At 33.4% G+C, this 24447-nt stretch overlaps 1 protein-coding gene across 2 annotated transcripts in view; it reads left to right on the plus strand.

Annotated features, from left to right (window-relative positions):
- LOC123682555 (putative inorganic phosphate cotransporter) overlaps window positions 1-24447 on the plus strand; it is a 55567-nt gene that overhangs the window by 8302 nt on the left and 22818 nt on the right. Inside the window, exons 1-2 of one of the 2 annotated variants that reach the window (XM_045621214.1) lie at window positions 9441-9947; window positions 22057-22193. In XM_045621214.1, the coding sequence (XP_045477170.1) occupies window positions 9869-9947; window positions 22057-22193 (216 nt within the window). In that variant the 5' untranslated portion in view covers window positions 9441-9868. Of the gene's footprint in view, window positions 1-9440; window positions 9948-22056; window positions 22194-24447 lie in introns of those variants that run through there. The other variant, XM_045621212.1, reaches the window with a different exon arrangement.

Here is a 24447-nt window from a genome sequence, read left to right on the forward strand (position 1 = left end):
TTGTATTTTGGAATATCTTCACCTTCCATTCAAATAACCGAAAATATTCGTAATAAATTAATTTGTTATCGGAAAAATACTTCAGAGATTTATCAGATCGAAAAAAATGAATAATTTTTTCTACGTAAAGGCAATAAAACTGAAAAGTTTGATTATATTTATATGTTCACAAAATTTCAGTGGAAATTGACGATTAGGTTTGGAGATATCGAAATTTTGCTAAACTTTCATTTAATCTCCCAATAATACATTACTCACTAGGTTTTTTATATTATTACAGCTCTAAATTTTATAGAGAACATTCAGCATCTGGAAAATGAAATTTAAAAGATTTGTGAAATTTTCTCGAACATATGACCTTGAACTTGTACATCGGCAGTCATGCAAAATAAAACTAAAAGTCTTTCAAGCTCTTCTGAATCATATCATCATTAATTCAGTGGAATCAAATCGAAATATAATGCTATCATGATATTTACAGTGTTAACTATGTGAACCCTCCAATTTTATGAATGAAACTAACTGGAAATCCCAATATCATTATTCTACTCCTAATGAAATTAACAGGCATTAGTGACTGGGTACCATAACCATTAGCAGTCATTCAAATATAATCAAATGACAAACTTGAAAAGTTGATTTAAAGAAGAGGTGAAATACTAATTAAATGTATCACACTTCCAAAAATGTTTCAACTCTTACTTTTATTGTCACAGGTGTGATGAGTTTACTATCAAATGATTAATAGAAACATTCCACATTTTAATCTATTATACAGGAGATCGTTTTCAGGCTGTCGTTCCCCGAACAGATTGCTACTCAAATCTTCACTATGCCTGTAAATTTTGAATTTTGAGCCGAGATTGGTCTAAACCAATAAAGTTTGGCCACTGTTTCGTGATCAAATGCAAGAACGTCGGTCCGGCCAACCGTAAAAACGACAATTTTCGGACAGAAACTGCCGCGGTCGAATTCATTAATGAAAATTTTGTAACCTGATAATTTCTAAACTTCATATTTGATCTACATAGATCGAATTTTTCATGTCGACTGGGTTAAAATTCAATTTGTTTTTGTGAAAAAATGATATGAATTTTCCAAGAGGGTGAAATCGTCAGAACACCGCAATTATACAGGGTGTTTACAAATAAGACGGAGGTATTACTATCACTCATTGGCTGTCGATAGAGCCATATTTATTAATAACCGAAAATCAACAGTTTTCGAGATATTTTAGTTCTTGTTCTTTGAAAAATTTCTCACCTTACTTCATTTTTCGTCAATTTTTTGCAACCTTAACCAAGTGTGATTTAAATTTTGGAATATTTTCATCAGAAAAGGAAATGTATGGAAAAAGCAAAACTATGATGTATTAGATATTGAATGAGAATAAGTATGATTTGAAAGTTGGTGGTATGAAGAAAATAATAGTGAATTTGCCTGCAACTTTCAAATTCCACAATTTATGTATCACAAAATTATTTTGAAAACTTGCCAAATTCCTTTCTCCTAAAAAAAGTTTTCGTTAGAATACATGTACTTGTTTTGTTCCAGCAGATTTTGAATTGAAGGGGAAAAGAACAAAGAAAAGGAATAATTTAAGTATTTTTGTTCAAATCAAACTCAAAATTTTAATAGCAAATGTATTCATAAATAATGTTTGAAATAACTGCTTCGTCTATTCTAACAATGTTAGATCTGGACTTATCGCTGGCCACGATTTGGTCAACGTGGAAAAAATTGACGAAAAGTGAAGTAAGGTGCGAAATCTTTCAAAAATCAAAAGAACTCAAACATCGTAAACTGATGATTTTCGGTTATCACTAAATATGGCTCAAAAGACAGCAAATGGTTCATACTAATACGTCCTCACTCATAATTTGGAAACACCCTGTATAAACTGACCGACAAAATCGACATAGGACTAAATCGCATCTTGTATTGAACTTTATACGGTATTGTGGTCTCTAAGGACGCAATAGAAGCATGAATGAACGAGTGGTCAAAAGCTCCTGATGCAAAGTTAGTGCTTTTCTTTGCACCAACGGTCTGTGATGGATAATCTAGACATTAGAGCAATTAGAAGAATGTTTCTTGTTATTATTTCATTAATCCATTATTATCAATTTGAGCACGAAGAACTCTCTTTTTGATAACTTCCGCGAGATCAATACATCAAAAAATTCCGTTAATTATATCATTTGTTAAGAAATGGAGTGGAAAAATACATATCTGTTAAAATACTAAAGAATCCGCCACTTCATTCTCGTGAAATGTTATATTAATTAAATGAAGATAACTTTTTGACTTTCATCCAAGGGAACGAAGCCTCCTTCTCCAATATGTGCTCTATCTGACTATTGAAAGGACACCAAATTCTCTCAGAAGTTTGAGTGTTAAAAAATACGTAGATATAGAGAGAAAGAGAGAGACAGACAGAAATTATAAATATACTTAATCGTTTTTATTTATGAATGGATTTTGTCAACATTAAACTTGGCAAAATTAGTGTAAAATGTTCTGTCAAGAAAGTACCTACCTACTGCTCAATTAAAAAGCCCCGTTTTAGAAATAACAAAATTCTTTTATGTTGAGTTTGAGTTGCATTTTATATTTGCATTGAGTTAAGTATCATCTGCTATTTATTATGTTTATATCGTACCATATATTGCGAGTTCAACTCGAGTAGGTTTTGCGATTTTTTCAAAGGATTAATTATAGAGCAATGACTTCATCTCAAATTTTCAACATCATTCTGCGAAGCACAATTTATCGGAAAATAGCACAAACATACCTATCTGGAGACAAAATTCATGATGCAGCATGAAAAAACTTCCTAGGCCAAAACTTATATGGAAAAACCATATTCCGCCTAAATTTTCTTTTTATTCCAAAACTTAAATTACCATTGTAGGACACCCCTTTTTAGGTGATACATGACGAAAAATATAATTGATATTGTATTAGACTCCATTCCAAAAACATTTCTGTTGTAATTTTATTATTTCGGATGAGGTTAACTTCAGAGGCGATACAATTTCATGAAGAGAATAAATATTTTTATTTAAAGAATTCGGTTTTCTTTTTTATATTAAAAAAAAGGAATTTTTCAAAGAATGTCCTCGATAACGCCCCGGCAAAATAAAATTTTGCCGCCCTGCTTTGCCTCATATATCTGAATTTTCTTTGAAGAAGCCTCTATTTTTACTCTCAGTCATATTATCAATTCCATATGAAATTGTTTTTTTAAATTAATACTTCTTTGTCAAACTAATCGAAGGATGTTTTGTTTATGTGATCAAAAAACTTTTCGCAGTATATAGTAAAAAGACGACGTAGTTCTTGAAGGTGCAATTTAGTACCTATTTGTATAGGGTGTTTTTTTTTCGGGGTATATAACTTGAAGTTGGCATTACTGTTCAAGATGGCGACCGATTTAAAATCTGCCCAGTGATTTATTCTCAGTTTGGTTTGGCAATTCATCATGAATAGACTCACGCTTGCAAATAGTGCAATTTTATTTCGAAAATAATGGTTCTGTGCGGAATACGTATCGCGCACTACGTCCATTTTATTTTGTTTAGCGATGAAGCGCACTTCTGGTTTAATGGCTACGTCAACAAACAAAACTGCCGCATTTGGAGTGAAGCTAATCCTCAAATGTATGTCGAACACCGTTACATCCAGAAAAACTGACTGTTTGGTGCGCTTTATGTGCTGGTGGAATCATTGGTCCGTACTTCTTCAAAAACGATGATGGTCAGAACGTTACAGTCAATGGTGATCGGTATAGAGCCATGATTACTAACTTTTTCATTCCTGAATTGAACAACCATGATGTCCAGGAGCTGTGGTTTCAACAAAACAGCGCAACATGTCACTCAGCTCGTGCCACGTTTGGTGACCGCCTAATTTCACGTTTTGGACCTGTAAATTGGCCTCCAAGATCTTGTGATTTAACACCGCTAGACTACTTTCTGTGGGGCTATGTAAAGTCATTGGCCTATGCGGATAAGCCACAAACCCTTGACCATTTGGAAGACAACATTCGCCGTGTTATTGCCGATATACGGCCACAAATGTTGGAAAAGTCATCGAAAATTGGACGTCCAGATTGGACTACATCCGAGCCAGCCTTGTCGGTCATATGCCAGAAATCATATTCAAAATGTAATGCCACAAGATTATCTTGCGGATAAATAAAATTCATGTCAATCGAATAATCCATCGTTGTTTTATTGCAATATAAAGTTCTATAGCTCTAAAAAAAACACCCTTTATTTTCATAACTATAATTGAGGGCGCCTATTCTATTTGAAGAAATGGCTCTATGTAATTTCATTATTTTCAGTAAGAAACCATTTTTGGGTCAAAAAAGATGTCCTGTTTCATTAATTGGCAGCACCCCTTAAATTTGGGACCCCGGCAAAAAGTCCGGTTTACCGCTCCTGGCGGCGGCCCTGATAACCACCATCTTGAAGTTATAGTGAAGCGATTGTGGGGCATGGGGATAGACCTTATCTTTCACATGGCCCCAAAGAAAAAAGTCACAAGATCTCGGTGGCCAATTGTGATCACCTCTTCAAAAGATAATACGACCAGTAAAGTTTTTTTGCAAAATTGAGATTGTTTCGTTGCTTGTGTGACACTTAGTGCCATCATGCTGAAAATGAACGTTGTCCCCGTCAATATCTGTCAATTTCGGCCATAAAAATTCATTAATCATTTAATTATAGCTCGGTAGCGTAATCCATTCACAGTTGCACCAGTCTCATTTTCAAATAACCAACTAGTCACTAGCCCAAAAACTAGATAGAGAGGCTTTTCGAACAAACATTCTTTGATTTTTCTAACTTCAAATGCCTCAATTTCGCTTATTAACGTAGACTCCAAGGTGAAAATGGACTTCATCACTGAAGATGATTTTTCGATGAAAATCCTAATTATTTTGATTCATTTCAAGGACCCAATCATCGAAGATGATATGTTGTTGGTGATCGATCAGCTTGAATTCTTGTGTTAACTGACTTTAAAAAAGCCTCAAGACCTAAGTCAAAATAAGGTGTAATATTATTCCTGGAATGGCTAATTTCCTCTCCTATAAGTGAAAATAAAGGCGTCAAAATTGAAATATTTTCGAACATCGATAAAGGAAACTTACATTTACATTTCTTTAAGATTTAAGATATACCGGGAGATAACGGAATTAATAGACCTTAAAATAAGTAGCATTGCTCTTCAGCCACCTGCATACCTACCTAAGCATTGAAAATTTCAAGGATTTTTTCATGTGCAAATTTGATAGGTAGGCACAAACACAATACAGCTGGGGGAGAGTCAAGTATCACTTAGAATTGGCATAGTATTTATTCTTCCCGAAAAATGTATTCATTTGGAGAACCGTGGGATGAAAAAAAAAGAAATGACACTGGAATAATGTATCCACGTTAGAGATATGAATTATTTTGGTTCATTTTCGAAAATTCACAAAACCATTCATGCAAAGCTTTCCTATATTGGAGGTACAAACGAAAATGACAGAATCAGGATCATTTAAAAAAACTATATAAAAAAATCTATAACACTAGCTCGCAAATGCTTTGTTTTTGAGATAAAGGCTGATAGAGTTTGATGTTCATTCATTTTTTTCCTCATAGCACCTTCCCTACGTGAGATTTTCAACTTAAGTTTGGCATAGAAATTCCAATTTAAAGTTTTCATCGTTTGATTTTGAAGGCAAATATACAAATAAATAATATAATTATTTTTCTAATTTTTTCTGGAACAGTGCTCTCCTCAAAATTCTTCGTGTGGTGGACCACTGGTATTTTAGAAAAAATATGAAAGGAAATTCTGGTCCTGTACCTAGGTACACTTTTTGATTTGTTGTAGTTTTGTCGTATCTGCTTCCGATTTGGAAAGAAAATTCAAACAATTCCCAAGAATATCCAAATTATGTATTATAAGGATCCAGTTAGTAAGCTGTGATGAATATTTCAATTATAAGTTTTGGTACTTTTACACCATCTATAAAGACGATTAATAATATTCGATAAACTGATATAATCATCACAAAAAAAAGGACTACTAGAGACACCCTGTATTTTGAGAACATTTTCCTTTGTTTGTACCTCCAATTTGGGAACACCCTGTACAATACTTTCAACAATAATAATAATAATAATAAAAAAAACGGTAGATTATTGAAACATATTGTATTGCAGATAATGCAATCAGAGAATATTGTTCAAAGAGTGCAATGATTTGTTTCCAATTGTTTCAGTGGAATACAGAATCTCCTTCTTAATTTGCCACCGATATACAGTCTTGACAATATCATACATTGATATGGTGAATATCCACGAGCAGAACAAAGATAAGAGCCCATCAGTCGAATAAAGATAGAATGAAGCGGTCATTTGAAGAATTCATTTTCCAATATCGCTTTGAGGGAAGAGGGTTACACGTAGACGTGTTCGAAATAGTACATTAAAAGTAATGCAATGTGGGGTGCTGAATTTCTTCAAATAGTGAAGGCCTGAGAATTACCACACCCATTGGCAGTGAATTTTGTTATTACATTTGATTCGAAACGAAAAATTGATATCGGTTTTTTCCCTTTGCTGCATATTATGCAAATACTAGAAGAATTCTAGAATCACAAAAAGATTGCACATGTTATTAAATCAAATAATTCGTCTCGGTTACATGAAAAGTAGGGTACAGTTTTGCGTGCGCTGATTATAATCATCGAAATATATAGTTCAAATATTTTATATTCATCTGAGGAAATATTCTATTATCCTCATCCGAAGCAATTAAGTTTTAAAATCATGAATTGGATAGGAAGTAATTTCCTTATAAAGGATGTTTTTTTTAGAGCTATAGAACTTTAAATTGCAATAAAACAACGATGGATTATTCGATTGACATGAATTTCATTCATCCGCAAGATAATCTTGTGGCATTACATTTTAAATATGATTTCTGGCATATGACCGCCACGGCTGGCTCGGATGTAGTCCAATCTGGACGTCCAATTTTCGATTACTTTTTCCAACATTTGTGGCCGTATATCGGCAATAACAAGGCGAATGTTGTCTTTCAAATGGTCAAGGGTTTGTGGCTTATCCGCATAGACCAACGACTTTACATAGCCCCACAGAAAGTAGTATAGAGGTGTTAAATCACAAGATCTTGGAGGCCAATTCACAGGTCCAAAACGTGAAATTAGGCGGTCACCAAACGTGTCTTTCAATAAATCGATTGTGGCACGAGCTGTGTGACATGTTGCGCCGTCTTGTTGGAACCACAGCTCCTGGACATCATGGTTGTTCAATTCAGGAATGAAAAAGTTAGTAATCATCGTGTTTGAAGAAGTACGGACCAATGATTCCACCAGCCCATAAATCACACCAAACAGTCAGTTTTTCTGGATGTAATGGTGTTTCGACATACACTTTAGGATTAGCTTCACTCCAAATGCGGAAGTTTTGTTTGTTGACTTAGCCATTTAACCAGAAGTGCGCTTCATCGTTAAACAAAATAAAATGGACGTAGTGCGCGATACGTATTCCGCACAGAACCATTATTTTCGAAATAAAATTGCACTATTTGCCAGCGTTTGTCAAGCGTGAGTCTATTCATGATGAATTGCCAAACCAAACTGAGAATAAATCACTTGACAGCTGTTGAATCGGTCGCCATCTTGAACAGTAATGTCAACTTAAAGTTATATACCTCGAAAAAAAATACCCGTTACTTTCAACCCTTCATCCCTGTTATAATTTCTGCAGCATCATTTTCAACACCGAAGAGCTCAACTGAAAACATTCAGATGAGAATTCAAAAACAATTGTTTATTGGTCTATTCTATTCAAAACTTGAATAATCATTTTACATATTATCGGATCTATAAGTGGGTAAATTCTATCGCGGATTTACACAGAATAAGAGTACAGATTGATCCATTGATTCTCTCCAAATGCGAGTCTTAAAGCTGATAATTGATTTATAAAATAAATAAAATTAATTCTCGAAAACTATTAAACATAATATTCATCAGATTGAAAAGTGGAATGGTAAAATAAAGTAAAAGTAATGATATATTTTTTGAATTTTGAAACTCAGTGGAATCACGAATATTATAAATCATTCTGAAGTATTATGATCATAAGGCGAAACCTTACAGTTAAATATTATAAGCTTGAACATTGATGAAATGATAAAATAAAATAATGAATTATTTTAGTTAAATGAACTCATTAAGTGTAATCCAACTCTTGAATGAAAGAAAAATTCAATTTTCATATACAGAGTGTTCCACCAATGACGCAACGCTCTATTAGGTTTGAACGCTGAAATTTTTGAATGTTTTTTCAGGACGGTATCGTCAGTTTTAGAAATAAAGGGTGTTTTTTTAAAGCTATAGAACTTTAAATTGCAATAAAACAACGATGGATTATTCGATTGACATGAATTTTATTTATACGCAAGATAATCTTGTGGCATTACATTTTAAATATGATTTCTGGCATATGACCGCCACGGCTGGCTCGGATGTAGTCCAATCTGGACGTCTAATTTTCGATGACTTTTTCCAACATTTGTGGCCGTATATCGGCAATAACACGGCGAATGTTGTCCTCCAAATGGTCAAGGGTTTGTGGCTTATCCGCATAGACCAATGACTTTACATAGCCCCATAGAAAGTTGTCTAGCGGTGTTAAATCACAAGATCTTGAGGCCAATTCACAGGCCCAAAACGTGTCTTTCAATAAATCGATTGTGGCACGAGCTGTGTGATATTTTGCGCCGTCTTGTTGGAACCACAGCTCCTGGACATCATGGTTGTTCAATTCAGGAATGAAAAAGTTAGTAATCAAGAAACAGTCAGTTTTTTTGGATGTTAGGGTGTTTCGACATACACTTGAGGATTAGCTTCAATCAAAATGCGGCAGTTTTGTTTGTTGACGTAGCCATTCAACCCGAAGTGCGCTTCATAGCTAAACAGAATTCGCTTATGAAAATCGGGAACAACGGTAATCTAAAAATTGCACTATTTTCAAGCGTTGTTCAGGCGTGAGTCTATTCATGATGAATTGCCAAACCAAACTGAGAATAAATCACTTGACAGCTGTTAAAGTTATATACCTCGAAAAAAAACACCCTTTACATAGGATGCACCAATAGGGTGAAAATGACCTAAAATATTATCATTTTATGAAAACAATTAGTGGTGTAAATTCTATCGCGGACTTACACAGAATATTGACAAAATCAAGCATTCTATCACTGCCTCCCCACCTCCAAAGTTCTACCAGGTACTCAAAACCCCAAAAATTTTCCGGAATTCCTAGTGCATACTTCCACATCGTTAAAATAATTGCAAATCCGAATTCGAGGTTTATAAGTACGTACATTCTCCCCAGTTCTCAATTTCAGTCGGTCATATCGCCGGTAATGAACGCTAAAGGTTATTACACACTAGCAGTTACGATTCTCCCAGCGAATGCCTAATAGAAACGGCGATCTTAACCTTCGTGTGCACCGCTCTCGGTTCGAGAATTGTTTTTTGTTCAAGGAAGTACAGAGTGGTTGAACCAATAAAAATCGTGTCAACACGGTGGAGTACGTTTGCAGGTTGCATTCTCCCTCCAAATCATTCGTAGATATGATCTGCACGATAATCTGATATAATACTGTCAGTATCAAATAACAATTCTTTAGTCTGCGTATTTTTGTGTTCGGTTTTACCGGTTGTACGACATCTGAAAGAAAATTGTTCACTGTGCCAAGGTGGTAGAACGAAAAAGAAACGTTTCTAGTTATTGACTGACTTCTGGATAAATTGACTTTCAGTTCAGCAATGGTTCACAAACAGATTTTCACGATAACGAAGAAAGATGTAGAGTCTAATAAGAAAGAAGATGACCTCAAACCCGATGGTAAATTCACCCAATATTATTTCATTTCTCTTTCCACATTCTATAAATCATATCAATTTAAATAATTGAATTATATTTGTTTAACACACACAAAATTTGATATTTACTAACGTTTTTTCACCATATGACATCCATACTCAGACAAAATAAACAAAATTCACAACAAGAATCAATGGGATTAGCTTACATTATATACACTTAAAATCAATCATATTATCAAAAATATTATAGCATTTACTATTATTCTTATTGTTTATTCCTAACTCTTTGATTCTCATCTGTTCCTCTTCATAGAACTAAATATCGAAATGGTAAATTCAGACAATATTATTTTATTTTTATAACCCTATATTCCATTTCAAACTCTTCTCACATTCCATAAAACATATCAATTTAAATAATTAAATTATATTAGTTCAACACAAACAAAATTTGATATTTACAAACGTTTTTTCAACATATGACATCCATACTCAGACAAAATAAACAAAATTCACAACAAGAATCAATGGCATAAGCATACACTTATAATCAATCATATTATCAAAAATATTATAGTATTTACTTTAACTTTTATTGTTTATTCATTAAGTATTTATTTCATATTGGTTCCTCTTTATAGAACTAAATATCTAAATCATTGAAATGAGTGAAAACCTGCTCTCCATCAATTCTGTTTCATGTTACCATCACAATCGATGGGAAATGTGTCATGGAATTGTTTATATTGATATCATGCCCAATTACTCTGATTCTATTCATCCACTTGTAATGTTTTCATTGTATTTTTTATCGAATTAGATACTGTTTAGATGCCTCACAATTCGAACTATTGTACTTGATTATCGATATATCGTTTATATGCATCTAGTGTTTTTTCGATCAATTTTTCGAATATATAGGTTGTTCAATCTAAGGTTCTTACTTGTCTTTATGTAAAAATTTTTGGGGAAATTACTAAAAATTCAATATTCAGTTTCTAATTTTGAAAACATACAACTTTAAGACGTTCAAAATAGTCTATTCAGAAATGGTATATCATCTCACATTTCGAATTTCAATTTTTTTTCTCTACCTCTTGGTGTATTATCATCTATTTTAATTCCTTATTCTGGAAAAATCTCAAATTTTCGAATGAAATTGTTCAATAGTAAAATATTATGAACCCCTCACAATTTTTCATGGTTTCATTTTAAAATATTACTACGAAAATCGAATGAGTTATTGATAATTGATAATTCATTCCCTTCGAATTAGAGTAAGTACAGATTGATCCATTTATTAAATATTGATTCTCTCCAATTGAGAGTCTTAAGGCTGATTGATTGATTGATATATAAAATAAATCAAAGTATCGAAAACTATTCAAAAAAAAATTTTATAATTGAAAAGTGGAATGATATGACTACACAATCTAAAAGTATAATATTAATTATCAGTGATTTGTTTGAAATTTGAAACTCAATGGAATCACGAATACTTATTATAAACCATTCTGAAGTATTATGATCATAAGGTGAAAGCTTAAAATTAAGGATTATAAGCTTGAACATTGATGAAGTGATAAAATGAAGTAATGAATTATTTTAGCTAGATAAACACATTAGGAGTAATCCAACTCTTGAATGCGAGAAAATTTTCATATACAAAGTTAAAGCGGAGTTTAATCGCTGAAATTTTCTATTTTTTTTCAAAACAGTAGCATAAGTCTAGTTTAGAGCTACTTGTTAAAAGTTTCAGAAATACATTGGATGCATATCAATTTGAGAAACATATTTCCATTTTCTATAAATTAGGGGGTCATTGGAAAAACCTAATAATTTCGAAATAAATAACTTCATTTGGATGAGATTTTGAGAGTGAATCCTAGAAGAAATGAGGTAAGAACTGACTTTTTGATAATCATTGAGAAATCCATTGGGTGTTCAAAATGATACTATTCATTAACGTTTCATTCAAAAGTTATTATCGGGCTTATTCCAAATCCAAATGCACATCGTATATTCTACATTCAATAGAATTCGCAATGATTAATACGAGGTCAGTACTTTCTTCCGTTATTTCAAATATTCACTTTCAAAATCTCATTCGAATTTCGAAGTTATTGGGATTTTTCAAAGGCAAAACCTTCCAATTGATGAAAAATCGAATTATCTCAAAAACGGTATATTTTAAGCATGGGAAGCTTCGAACAAACTTCAATTGTTCCGTGCAATCAGAATATCCAATAAAAATTGGGTTATGTTCTTTAATAAAAAACATATGTGTCGTTATTTACACTTTTTTGGTACACCCTGTCTATTCCCGAAAAAATTGAGAATTTAGCTCTAAGGGTGCCTAATGAAACTGTGTCAAAAAAATTCATAGAAGACCAGACAGCAGCCTAATGGAAAAATTATTAATTTTTCTGAATTTTACGTATTTTGTAGAATAAGATCTGAACAAGAAAGTCTATGGAACCAACTCAATCATATGACTAGTTTTCGAGATACAGGTTGTCGAAGTTGAAAAATGACATTTCTTCAAAGTAACATTTCCCAAAGGAAAGCATCTTGAATGAAACACTTATGCGCGATAAATATCGATTACCCATGAGGTAATAATTTCAAACTGGTTTTTAATAAAAATTATTCCCAGATACGGGGTCAATCAAACATTATTCAAAATGAAATTCGTTTCGTTTATAATTCACCCTGTAATTGAGAAAGTCATCCGTGGAATTTTCCAATTTTTGTCATTACTCTTAGTTAGAGTATATATTATAATCTCAAACAGTATTGGATTTGCTATGAGAAGTTTTTGAGATACACACAAAATTTCATACAGAGTAACGTTAAAAGACACGTCAGCGTTTACTTATTGTTAGTTTGTTGTCATCGTACTTTGAAAGTCAATTGGGTCTCCCAAATTAAATACTCACTGAGAGCAACTCAAGAAGTATAAGATATAAAGAATAAATTTTCAAGAAACCTTCATCTCTCTTTTCAAAATAATAAAATATCAGAAAACAGATCATAAATATCTTGACTCAGTCTCGAGTTACTGGGCGTTTCTGAAAAATTTATCGCGCAAAAGTGTTTCATTCAAGATTTTTTCCTAAGAGAAATGTTAATTCAAAGAAATGCTATTTTCCAACTTCGACACCTTCTATTTCTGAAATTAGTCATAGGATTCAGTTGGACCCAAAGACTTTCTTGTTCAGGTCATATTCCACAAAATACGAGAAATTCAGAAAAATTAAACGTTGATAAATTTTTCAATTAGGCTGCTGCCTGGTCCTTTCAGCGCTTAACCGTGATAAAGCGTCGCGCCAATGGTGTAACACCCTGTTCATTCATACAGGGTGTCCCGGGAAGAATGCGACAAACGAATACCATAAATTAAGGTCATCATGGAGGAGCCGTATCAAGATGTTTCAATCGCCTGAGTGCCTTCGTTGGGGATATACAGGGTGATGTTCACCTTATGAGTGAAATTTCACTGTTGAATAACGCTTTAACTAATCGATCGAATAATTTCAAATTTTGAAGTTTTGTCACCCTTTCCTATCGCCTTCCTTCAATATTTCTGAATTCGAGTGAATCAGACCCGGACTAGGAAAATTTCAGACTTTTCCTATTTTCGTGAATATTGGATCACCCTGTACGTGAACATTATGATTTTTCCGTTTTCGGAACCACAAAGAATCAATTCCATATAAAAATTCTAAATCTTTGCTTGGCACGGTCATATAGCGTGATCAATAAACATTCTCTCATGAGTGAAATTTTTTTTGTTCAATAACTCTTCAAGAAACCCACCGAATAATTTCAATTTTTCAAGTTTTGTCGCCCTTTACTATCGCCTTCCTTCAATATTTCTGAAATCCAGTAAATCAGATCCGGACTAGGAAAATTTAAGACCTTTTTTATTTTCGTGAATATTGAAAAATTGAAATTATTCGGTGGATTTCTTGAAGAGTTATTGAACAAAAAAAAATTCACTCATGAGAGAATGTTTATTGATCACGCTATATGACCGTGCCAAGCAAAGATTTAGAATTTTTATAATGAATTGATTTTTTGTGGTTCCGAAAACGGGAAAAAATCATAATGTTCACGTACAGGGTGATCCAATATTCACGAAAATAGGAAAAGTCTGAAATTTTCCTAGTCCGGGTCTGATTCACTCGAATTCAGAAATATTGAAGGAAGGCGATAGGAAAGTGTGACAAAACTTCAAAATTTGAAATTATTCGATCGATTAGTTGAAGAGTTATTCAACAGTGAAATTTCACTCATAAGATGAACATCACCCTGTATATCCCCAACGAAGGCATTCAGGCGATTGAAACATCTTGATACGGGTCCTCCATGATGACCTTAATTTATGGTATTCGTTTGTCGCATTCTTCCCGGGACACCCTGTATATAAAATGCATAACATAAATATTTATTTTTGGTCATTGTGAATTGAAAACGAATAGAAGGCGAGATATTTCATTCAATTAGCACCAATTTGATTTCGATACAAAAACAAGCGGTAGAAACTAATTTTTTCTGGAGCAGAATCGAAGAGTAACAGTTCATTATCGAAAAATTGTGAAATTCTTCATCGAAGGTAACGCATCGGGCATTTCGTATAATAACTTCCGAAGATGTACTACTCAATTATTATTTCACTACCAATTTGCATTCAAATGAAGTAGCAACCACGCGCACCGTTACAATTTGAAGAGTCAGGAAATTGTTGAATATGTGAACGGTACAATTACAATGGAAAATGACTTTTAATTATATTGCCGTATCATAATTTCATGAAGATTATATCAACCGTCACAACAGTGCATGTGTGGTAACAACATTGAAAGATCAAGTTCAGTTGAATTTCTTACGGTTTCTTCCGAAATATTAAAAAAAAAAATAAGTTGATAATGATTATGGTCATCATTGGAATGAGGCGTGTTGCATAAGTGGATACAGTATAATCTCATCTTGAAGGGTTTATGAAAATCAGTCTTGGAATAGTAATTATATGCACGGTCAGGTGTACCAGATGATAATATCGATTTTATCTGTGTTTTGAAGAATAAATGGGAATTTTGGAGATTAACGGATTATCTTTACGTATAATTAATATAAACTGAGAGAATCAACCGAGTGATTTCAATTGATATTTTTCAAAAATATTTTTACCGATAGCTATAAAAATAAAGAGTTAGGTAACTTGATTTGAATTAAGACATGGGTTATACTGCACAAAATAATGCACAGAAAAAATAGCACTAGAATTAGTAACTAAAAAAATCGAAAAAAAGCTAAAAGGGATTTCAGTAAGTGGTTTCATTGCGAACAAATAGCTTTACAGGCTGGGCAAATTTCGATGTTTTAGCACTACAACTTTTAAACCAGAGGAGATAGACAAAATCTGATACCCCATTCTCGATCTCTTTTTCTGAGAAACTAACAAGGATAATATTCATTTTTGGCCACCTTCTTTTGTTTTCGAGTTATAATCGAAAATTGGAAAGATGGCGATATCGAAAAACATTTATATCTCCGCTAATACTGATGATAGAGCTCTGAAATTAAAACATTATTCAGGCACTTTTTCACGTAGAATCAAGTGGCGTGCTCGTCTTTTCAAAAGGGTTTTTAATTACGGAGCTATGACCCAAACAATGAGTAAAAAGCATAAAAATAATCAGATTGACAGAAGGACACTGCTCTTGTTAGAGAAAATTCTATTTTTCTGTGCTCATCAACAGTTGAAACCATAGAAATATTGGGACTCTTAGATAAAAGGAGGTTTTTGACCACTTTCTGTTATTTATTTTAATACGAACCATACGATGTTATATATTTTTGAAATCAGGAAAAATTGAGCTTTCAAAAAATGCCACAGAAATTTAGTGTTCCCATTTGAAAAAACATAAGTTTGGGTCATAGCTCCATAATTGAAAACCTTTTTGAAAAGACGAGCACGCCACTTGATTCTACGTGAAGAAGTGCCTGCATAATGTTTTAATTTCAGAGCTCTATCATCAGTATTAGGGGAGATATACATGTTGTTCGATATCGCCATTTTTTCAATTTTCGCTTATAACTCGAAAACAAAAGAAGGTGGCCAAAAATGAATACTACCCTTGTTAGTTTCTCAGAAAAGGAGATCGAGAATAGGGTATCAGATTTTGTCTATCTCCTCTGGTTTAAAAGTTGTAGTGCTAAAACATCGAAATTTGCCCACCCTGTACAGGGTGTTTCACGTAAGCGAATCACTGAATTTTGTGGCTTATCCTTCAAGCAAAATTGAAAAGTGACCCATCATAATGATAGTATATTCCAAAGGGGTTTCCAAAAAAAAAACTATCGATCCAAGGCATGGAAAGTTATTGAGGAAAAACGTTTTTCGAAAAAGAAATTGTTTGCAAATTTGACTGATTTTCAAAAAAAAGATCTAGAGATTATTTCTCACTAATTGTTCCTACATTTGAAGATCCGGTTTTCAAATAAAGGATATGTATTTTTGCCCATCAAAGACATGAATTGAATGATATGATCGCCCCTTTATTGGACACTTTATTGGACTTTATTGGTTCATCTTCGTTGTCAGAGCTTTCATTTTTTTCTGTGACATCCGCAATCATCTATAATCTTCCTAAAACTCTGCTTCTCAATTTTCTCCATCATCACCTAGTGTCCATTTTCTGTTTCATCTATTTGAACATACTACGATTTACTTTGTTCACTTATTCCACTAAATCAAAACCTCGATCTTGTCCTTCTCCTGATTCACTCAAAGGAAACAAGTCTTCTAAATGTAGAAGATTTGTACCCTATAATCCGAACGGCCTGAACTCTGTAATCCGAACGGAAGAATGAAATGTCATTCTTCCGTTCGGATTACAGAGTTCAGGCCGTTCGGATTATAGGGTACTTCGGATTATCCGGGGTTCGGATTATCCATACATTACCTACTGAGATTTTCAAGTTCCTAGGATCTTCCTTTTTAATTTTATCGTTTCAACGGGCGGACGAACAAATTCGAGTTGAACTTCATCGTCAAATTCTAAGACCAAAATAACAGATCGTGAATAAATATAGCGCTAAAATAATCATTGTGGCATATCTGTAATTGATACAATTTATTTGTCTATCTACAACAATATTATCCAATACAAAACAATACAAAACAATCTACAAACTATTCATATATGCATTGTGCATAATCAGAATTCCATATAGTTTCCCTGCATCAAAGAAACAGACTAATGGAGAACGTTGAAATTCTTAGTACAGTATCTGCGTAAATTTTCTTAAAATTTCATCATATCAATTATCAATTATGTAAGAAAACCGCTTTCTTATAATTTTTTCTGATGCGATTCTGAATGTTTATTACTCGAAAAAATAAATCAAAACACTTCAACTTTATTCTATAACTATAATTATCTTTCAAACCATTATAAAGAATGTTGGAAGGTTTGAAACCGCATTCATTCGTTCTAAATTCCGAATAAAATGTTCAAAATTTTCTGAATTCTTAGTTGTAGATTAACGTTTTTATTCGATCCTATTTTGCCAATACTCTTATTCAATTTCATCATTTTACATCGTGAAATTTTGAAGAAATTATTGTTTTCATACGATTCCTCATGAATATCAGATTTTTCTATTCATAGAACCCAATTTTCAGATGGAAGGATAAATGATACCGAATTTCAAAAATATGATACCGAATTTAAAAAATGTCTTACAACATCTGAATGATATAATTAATAGAGAGCAATATCGAAGAGCGAAGATATAGTAACCAAATTTCATATTAAAATGTATACAATTATCTAGTTTAGCTTCTAAAAAAATATTCAGATGGTGTATTTCAGGCGGATGAATATTGGAATCGAAAATTTCAAGAAAATTTTCCAATTTTGTATTGGTACATTTCAAAGAAGGCCATCACATCTTTATACAGTTTTCAATTCCTGATTATTATTATAATGTTGTATACAGGCTGTCCCGGGAAGAATGCGACAAACGGATACCATGAAATAAGGTCATCATGGAGGACTCATATCAAGAGGTTTCAATCGCCTGAGTGCCTTCGTTTGGGATATACAGGGTGATGTTCGGCTTATGAGTGAAATTTCACAGGTCAATAACTCTTTAACTAATCTACCGAAAAATTTCAAATATTGAAGTTTTGTCACCCTTTACTAGCGCCTTCCTTCAATATTTCTGAAATCGAGTAAATCAGATCCGGACTAGGAAAATTTCAGACTTTTCCTATTTTCTCGAATATTGGATCACCCTGTACGTGAACATTATGATTTGTTTTCGTTTCCGTAACCACAAAGAATTAATTCATAATAAAAATTCTAAATCTCTGTTTGGCACGGTCATACAGGGTGATCAATAATTATTCCCTCTTAGAGTGAATATTTTTTAGTTAAATAACTCTTCAATTAATCCACCGAATAATTTCAATTTTTGAAGTTTTGTCACCCATTACTATCGTCTTCCTTCACAATTTCTGAAATCGAATGAATCAGATCCGGACCAGGAAAATTTTAGACTTTTTCTCTTTTCGTGAATATTGGATCACCCTGTACGTTGATATTATGATTTTTTCTCGTTTTCGTAACCACAAAGATTTAATTCATAATAAAAATTCCAAATCAGTGCTTGGCACCGTCATACAGGGTGATCAATAAACATTCTCTCATGAAAGAAATTGCATAGTTCAAGAAATCTTGAATTTATCGTTAGAATTATTTCGAGAATCGCATTTTTTTTCACCCTATACGAATGCCTTTCCTAAATTTTGCTCAAATTATTTGAGAAAACTTCTAATCAACAAACTGCATGAAAAATAGAACAAAAACAGCAAATATTTGAACTTGAAAACAATGAATCAAAAATAAATAAATAAAATATTTTCAGTTCAGCAAGGATTGTTCAAAATAGTATCCTTCCATTTCAACACATTTTTGAGCACGTTGACTTAGTTGTGACTGATTTCGCTATCGTATTCGGTTGAGATTTAATAATATTTCGCAAATCAATAATTATTTGTAGCAAATGCTTCATATTGTTAGTCTGTACCGCATAGACTTCCTCATAATGAATAATCCAAGGGTGTCAGGAATAGAGGATACCAAGCCACATTTCCACCTTTGCCAATCCATATGTGTTCAACAGACTCAGTCAAATATTCACGCACTTTTTTTGGTTATTGCGCATTAGATCCATCATGTTTCAACTACAACGTTCCCATTGGAATGTTTATTAACTAACAGAATTATGTTTCTGAAAATTTCCATGAAGTTCTCCTGTCTACCTATTTTCAAAAAGATTAACCAAACACCAAACATTTAACGAGAATTTAACTTGGGATTGTTTATTGATCTCCCTGTATGAAGGTGCCAAGCAGAAGATTTAGAATTTATAATGAATTAATTTTTTTGTGGTTACGCAACGAAAAAAATTCTTATTGTTTACGTACAGGGTGTCCAATATTCACGAAAATGGAAAAAGTCTAAAATTTTTCTGGTCCGGATCTGATTTATTCTATTTCAGGAATTGTGAAGGAAGACGATAGTAATGGGTGAAGAAACTTCAAAAATTGAAATTGGTTTAATTGAAGTGTTATTGGACTATAAAAAAATTCACTCATAAGGGAATATTAATTGATCACCCTGTATGACCGTGCCAAACAGAGATTAAAAATTTTTATTATGAACTAATTCTTTGTGGTTACGGAAAAAAATTGAGTGGATGCTCAAATTGCTTAAATTTCATAAAATATATCAAATTCCTTCGAGTTACATACTGTTCAATGATCAAAAGAAATTTTTCGGAGTTAATTTGATTGCTTCAGGTTTGCTCTTTTTCCTAATGTAATTAGTAAATAATGATTCATTACGCTCGATGAATAGTGAAAAGTTCATAAATGCATTCATATACGGAATATCAACAATGGAATTCAAATAAAAATTGAATTTCCTCAACCTCAGACAATTTTATTACAGATAATCTACTCATTCACTTCAATTATGAATACATTTTCAGTTCATCAAACACTTCTCTTTGTTCTCGACAAAAACCTGACCAAAAGACCTTATCCACCTACTTCTACTATCTTTTAACCTAGTCATGTTTAATTCAATTCTACTCGAGAAATTCTTTCAATGAATCACTTCTAAATTTTCCAATATATACACTGTCCCAATCAATACATCGTAAAGTAGGTGATGCAAATTTTTGGCACCAATTTCCAAGAATATTAAAATAATACAATATTAAAGAAGTTATGAGAACTTTTCATTTTACGTCATTTTCTAATTTTTTCTTATAACTTGAAAACAGTTGAGTTTATGAGGTTGTGGTTTCCACCAATATAATTCTCCTAAAACTCGAACCCGAAAATTTACCATTCACTTTTTTTTATCTCAAAGGGGTTCTGAGATTCACTCATTATACAACGAATTTGGGACACCCGATACATACAATAAAGTTCTTCAGGAAGTTGTGGAAGAATTTTCTTCAAATTAATGGAAAAAGTTCAAAAAATGATTCTATTACATTTTCATCAGATTGGCAAAAAAAGGTGGTGTAGCAAATGAACCATGAGATGATATCAAACTGAAAAGCATTCGGCAAACTTCTAATGTTGTCAAATTATACCGTTTCCTCATCATGCATTGCTTCATTTCATACATATACATATACACCTAATTTACGTGTACGAAATATTTTAGCATCAATAGAAATACATGACATCGTTCATCAAATTCCGACGAAAAGTGTGTCGACTTCAAGATAATTGAAGAGATGACCAATCATTGAGTGTTATTTTCTCTTGAGTCTTGATATTCCAAATGCATCTACATTGATAGATTCTTCAGACATATCAATTAAGAAAATAGTACCTAAAATATAGTTTTTATATGGTTATCCAATCGGACTGAATTTGAAATACTAAAAATGGCAACACTTTGTGATATGTTTTGACATTTTTCATATCATTTGTTTTCAGTAGGTTATGCAATTCAAAAATGGAAAGAAACACGATTTGACAATGTTCGGAAAATTTAAATTTGATTCATTAAAATTAGTACAGCTTTGCTGCTGCCGTTTTTTTCCGAAATTCGAGGCTTTATTGTAAAAAACTGGTTATACATTTATGATTCAAATTTCGAAATATTGTCCATCGTTGGCCACTACTTTCGGGCAGCGTACGTATCCCGCGTTGAAAAAACTGATCATCTCTCGAATCGATCCAGTTTTTTACTTCTTCATAAGACCGGAAGTGCTGGTCGGCCACGTCGTGTGCCATTGTTCAAAACAATTGATAGTCCGAAGGAGCAACGTCTGGAGAATACGGCGTGTAGGGAACTTTCTCAGTATGTCTTGAGTTCTGACCACTTTCGCAACGTTCGATAACGATCGCCTGTGATTGTTTCAGTCGGTTTTAACAACTCATAATATTTTACGCCGAGCTGGATCCACCAAATACTGCGCATGACCTTGGAACTGTGAATATTCAGTTTGGCCGTCGACGTGGAAGCACTTGGTGTTATCGTAATGAACCAATTTTTCGTCTCCAGTCACAATGCTATGCAGAAATCTCTTCCGTCTTTGCCTTGAAAGCGGCTGTTCACGAGGATACAAACGCCGTTCAACATCTATCGGCTTCAACTCGAACAGCACCCAATTTCCTTGTTTCTGAATCATTCACATGACTTTCAGGCGTTTTGAAATGGCTTGTTGCGTCACTACTAATGATCCTGGCAATTTTTGTTGCGTTTAACACGAGTCTTGATCAAATAATACGTCCAATTCTGCATTTCCGAAAACCTTCTATTTTCTAACGCCATGCTGGTCTTCGACGTCACAATCACCGTTCTTGAAGCACTCTCGTCACTAACGGCCTCGCCATAGGTATTTGAGAGCATTTTATGAGCCTCAGTCGCATATTTGATCATATTGGAGCCAAAAATTGAAAACCTCTTGCAAATTAAAATAACTAGGCTCGTAAGCTGACATATTTAACCGAGAATAACTTCATGATGTATGCACAAATCGATTTATAATAAAAATAATAATTCAGCCTTTTTTCTTGATTTCAGAATGGTATGGAACCAGACACACACAATGTCTGCTCCTATTTGTGCTGCTCTCTATTGGATATGCCATGAGGGTGAATTTATCTGTGGGGATAGTAGCAATGACAGATAAAACTGCTAGCAGTAATCCTGATGTACCGGTAAGTTGATAGTTTTAATGAGTTTTTTTTCAGGGATAACTTGAATTCCACCCAGGAAATGAGATATTCGGTGGTGTATAGGTACATAATATACTAGGCTATATTTCAGTGATTATTACATAGTGCATTGTTAGAAAATCTATTTGAGTTTTTCATTATCATCAAAGAAACACTCTAACGAATAATCCAAGCAACAAAGCATTCTTTAAATTATCTTCAATGAGCAATTCATTCTCTTTCGCATCTTCTATCTATTGAAAATGGATGCTTCGAAGAGGTTATATTTTTTTTTGCAAAGAGAAAATACTCATAAAACTAAGTTGAAGAATAATGCAAAAAATCATAACAAATCGTTAGGATATGAATGAAGGTAGACCAGTATAGTTAAGCACGTTAGAATTACGCCTACACTCGCAAATATTGATTGCATAACACAGAATGGAGATCTAATGTTTATGTTTCTTGGATTAATCTTGAAATCTAGCTTTTCAATTTCTCATCTTCTATTCATATCAGCCTAAGAACCTACAATTTTTTTTTACACCATCCAGAGATTCGACTTCAGGGTGGTTCGTTCAAATATCTCAATAATAATTTATAATGGGTTATTCTTTTTGTGGTTCCAAACGTGAACGTAAATAAAACACACCTTCCTTCAGAATATCGAACAGATTTTATTGCAATATACCTAATAATCGGACGTAACAATTAAGTATATTTGGTATACAAGATCATTCGAATGTTCTCCGCGTGATCTCTTACAGGACTCGATCCTTGCGAGGTAATTTTCTATGACCCGCTGGCACTTTTCGGGCAATATCTCACCAATAACTTGACAGATTTGGTGTTCAGATCGTCAATAGTCTGAGGTTATTGCGATAAACGCAATTCTTCGCATAACCCCACAAAAAATCCAAAGGCAATAAATCGCAAGATCTTGGTAGACAATTTACAACGCCGAAACAAGAAACAACGCGTCCTTGGATTTTTTTTTCAATAAAGCCAAAAGGGGGGTCGTGTTGTGTGGCTTGTTGCACCATCTTGGCGGAATCACTTCTCTTCCAATTCGATATCATTATTTTCAGAAATTTTTAATCAATTGGCTGTTCTTCTTCTTCTTCAAGTACCTATCCGATTCGAATATAACGTTGTTGGTAGCAGCTAGAAACAGTTCTGCTGAGCTTTTCCCAAGCCAGGTTCTCAGGTTCCGCAACAATGATATTCTTTTTCTTCCAGGTCCCCTCTTACCTACTACTTTCCCTTTAATTATATTCTGCAGTAGGGAGCATCTTTCTTTATTTCTCATAATATGCCCCAGGTATTCGAGCTTTGTTCTCTTAACTGTATGAACGATTTCTTGGTCTTTTTCATTCTCTCTAGCACTTCTTAATTGGTTATGTGAGCTATCCAAGGTATCCTGAGTACTCTTCCATATAGCCACATTTCGAACGCTTCCAGTTTTTTCGTGATGACTGTAAGTGTCCAAGATTCTACGCCATGCAGTAATACGGAAAATATTTAGCATCTTAGTTGTCTTACCTTCAATTACAGAGGTTCTTGTAGATGGCACTCATTTTGTTGAAAACCATCCTAGCTCTATGCGACTTTTTATTTCTTGCACATTTATTACAGTACCAAGATAGTTATACTACTTTACTCGTTCTTCTTCTCTTATACTAGCTTTGTTTATTTTATTATCATCTGTTTGGTCTTCTGCACATTGATATTAAGACCATATTGTTGACTGTGATGCGTGATTTGGTCCATTAGATTTTGTAATTGCTCCAAACTGTCAGCTATCAACGGTATCGTCGGCGTATTGAATATTGTTCAGCATGACTCCGTTCAAAAGGATACCTTCAGTCATACCATCCATCGCTGTAGCGATGAGAATTGAATGACACCTTCATTATTTTCAAAGTAGTACGAGAAAATCACTCCATCAGACCAAATTGAACACCATACAACGACTTTTTATTGAAAGTGTTGGTCTCTCATCAGCAACATGGGGATTTTCACTGCCCCATATGTGACAATTCTGCTTGTTTACATAGCCATTGAGTAAAATTTGTGCTTCGTCGCTTAAGAAAATTCGATGCGAAAAAACGTTTCCCAAAGGTTGTTGTTCAAGCACCCTATCGGTATATTTTCTACGCATTCCATGGCCAGCTGGCTTAAGATCTTGTATTACCTGAGCCTGATACGGAAGGAGATGCAAATCCAGATGCAAAATACGCCATAGCCTGCCGTAAAA

The sequence above is a fragment of the Harmonia axyridis genome, chromosome 6, assembly GCF_914767665.1.
Source record: "Harmonia axyridis chromosome 6, icHarAxyr1.1, whole genome shotgun sequence".
Lineage (NCBI taxonomy): Eukaryota > Metazoa > Arthropoda > Insecta > Coleoptera > Coccinellidae > Harmonia > Harmonia axyridis.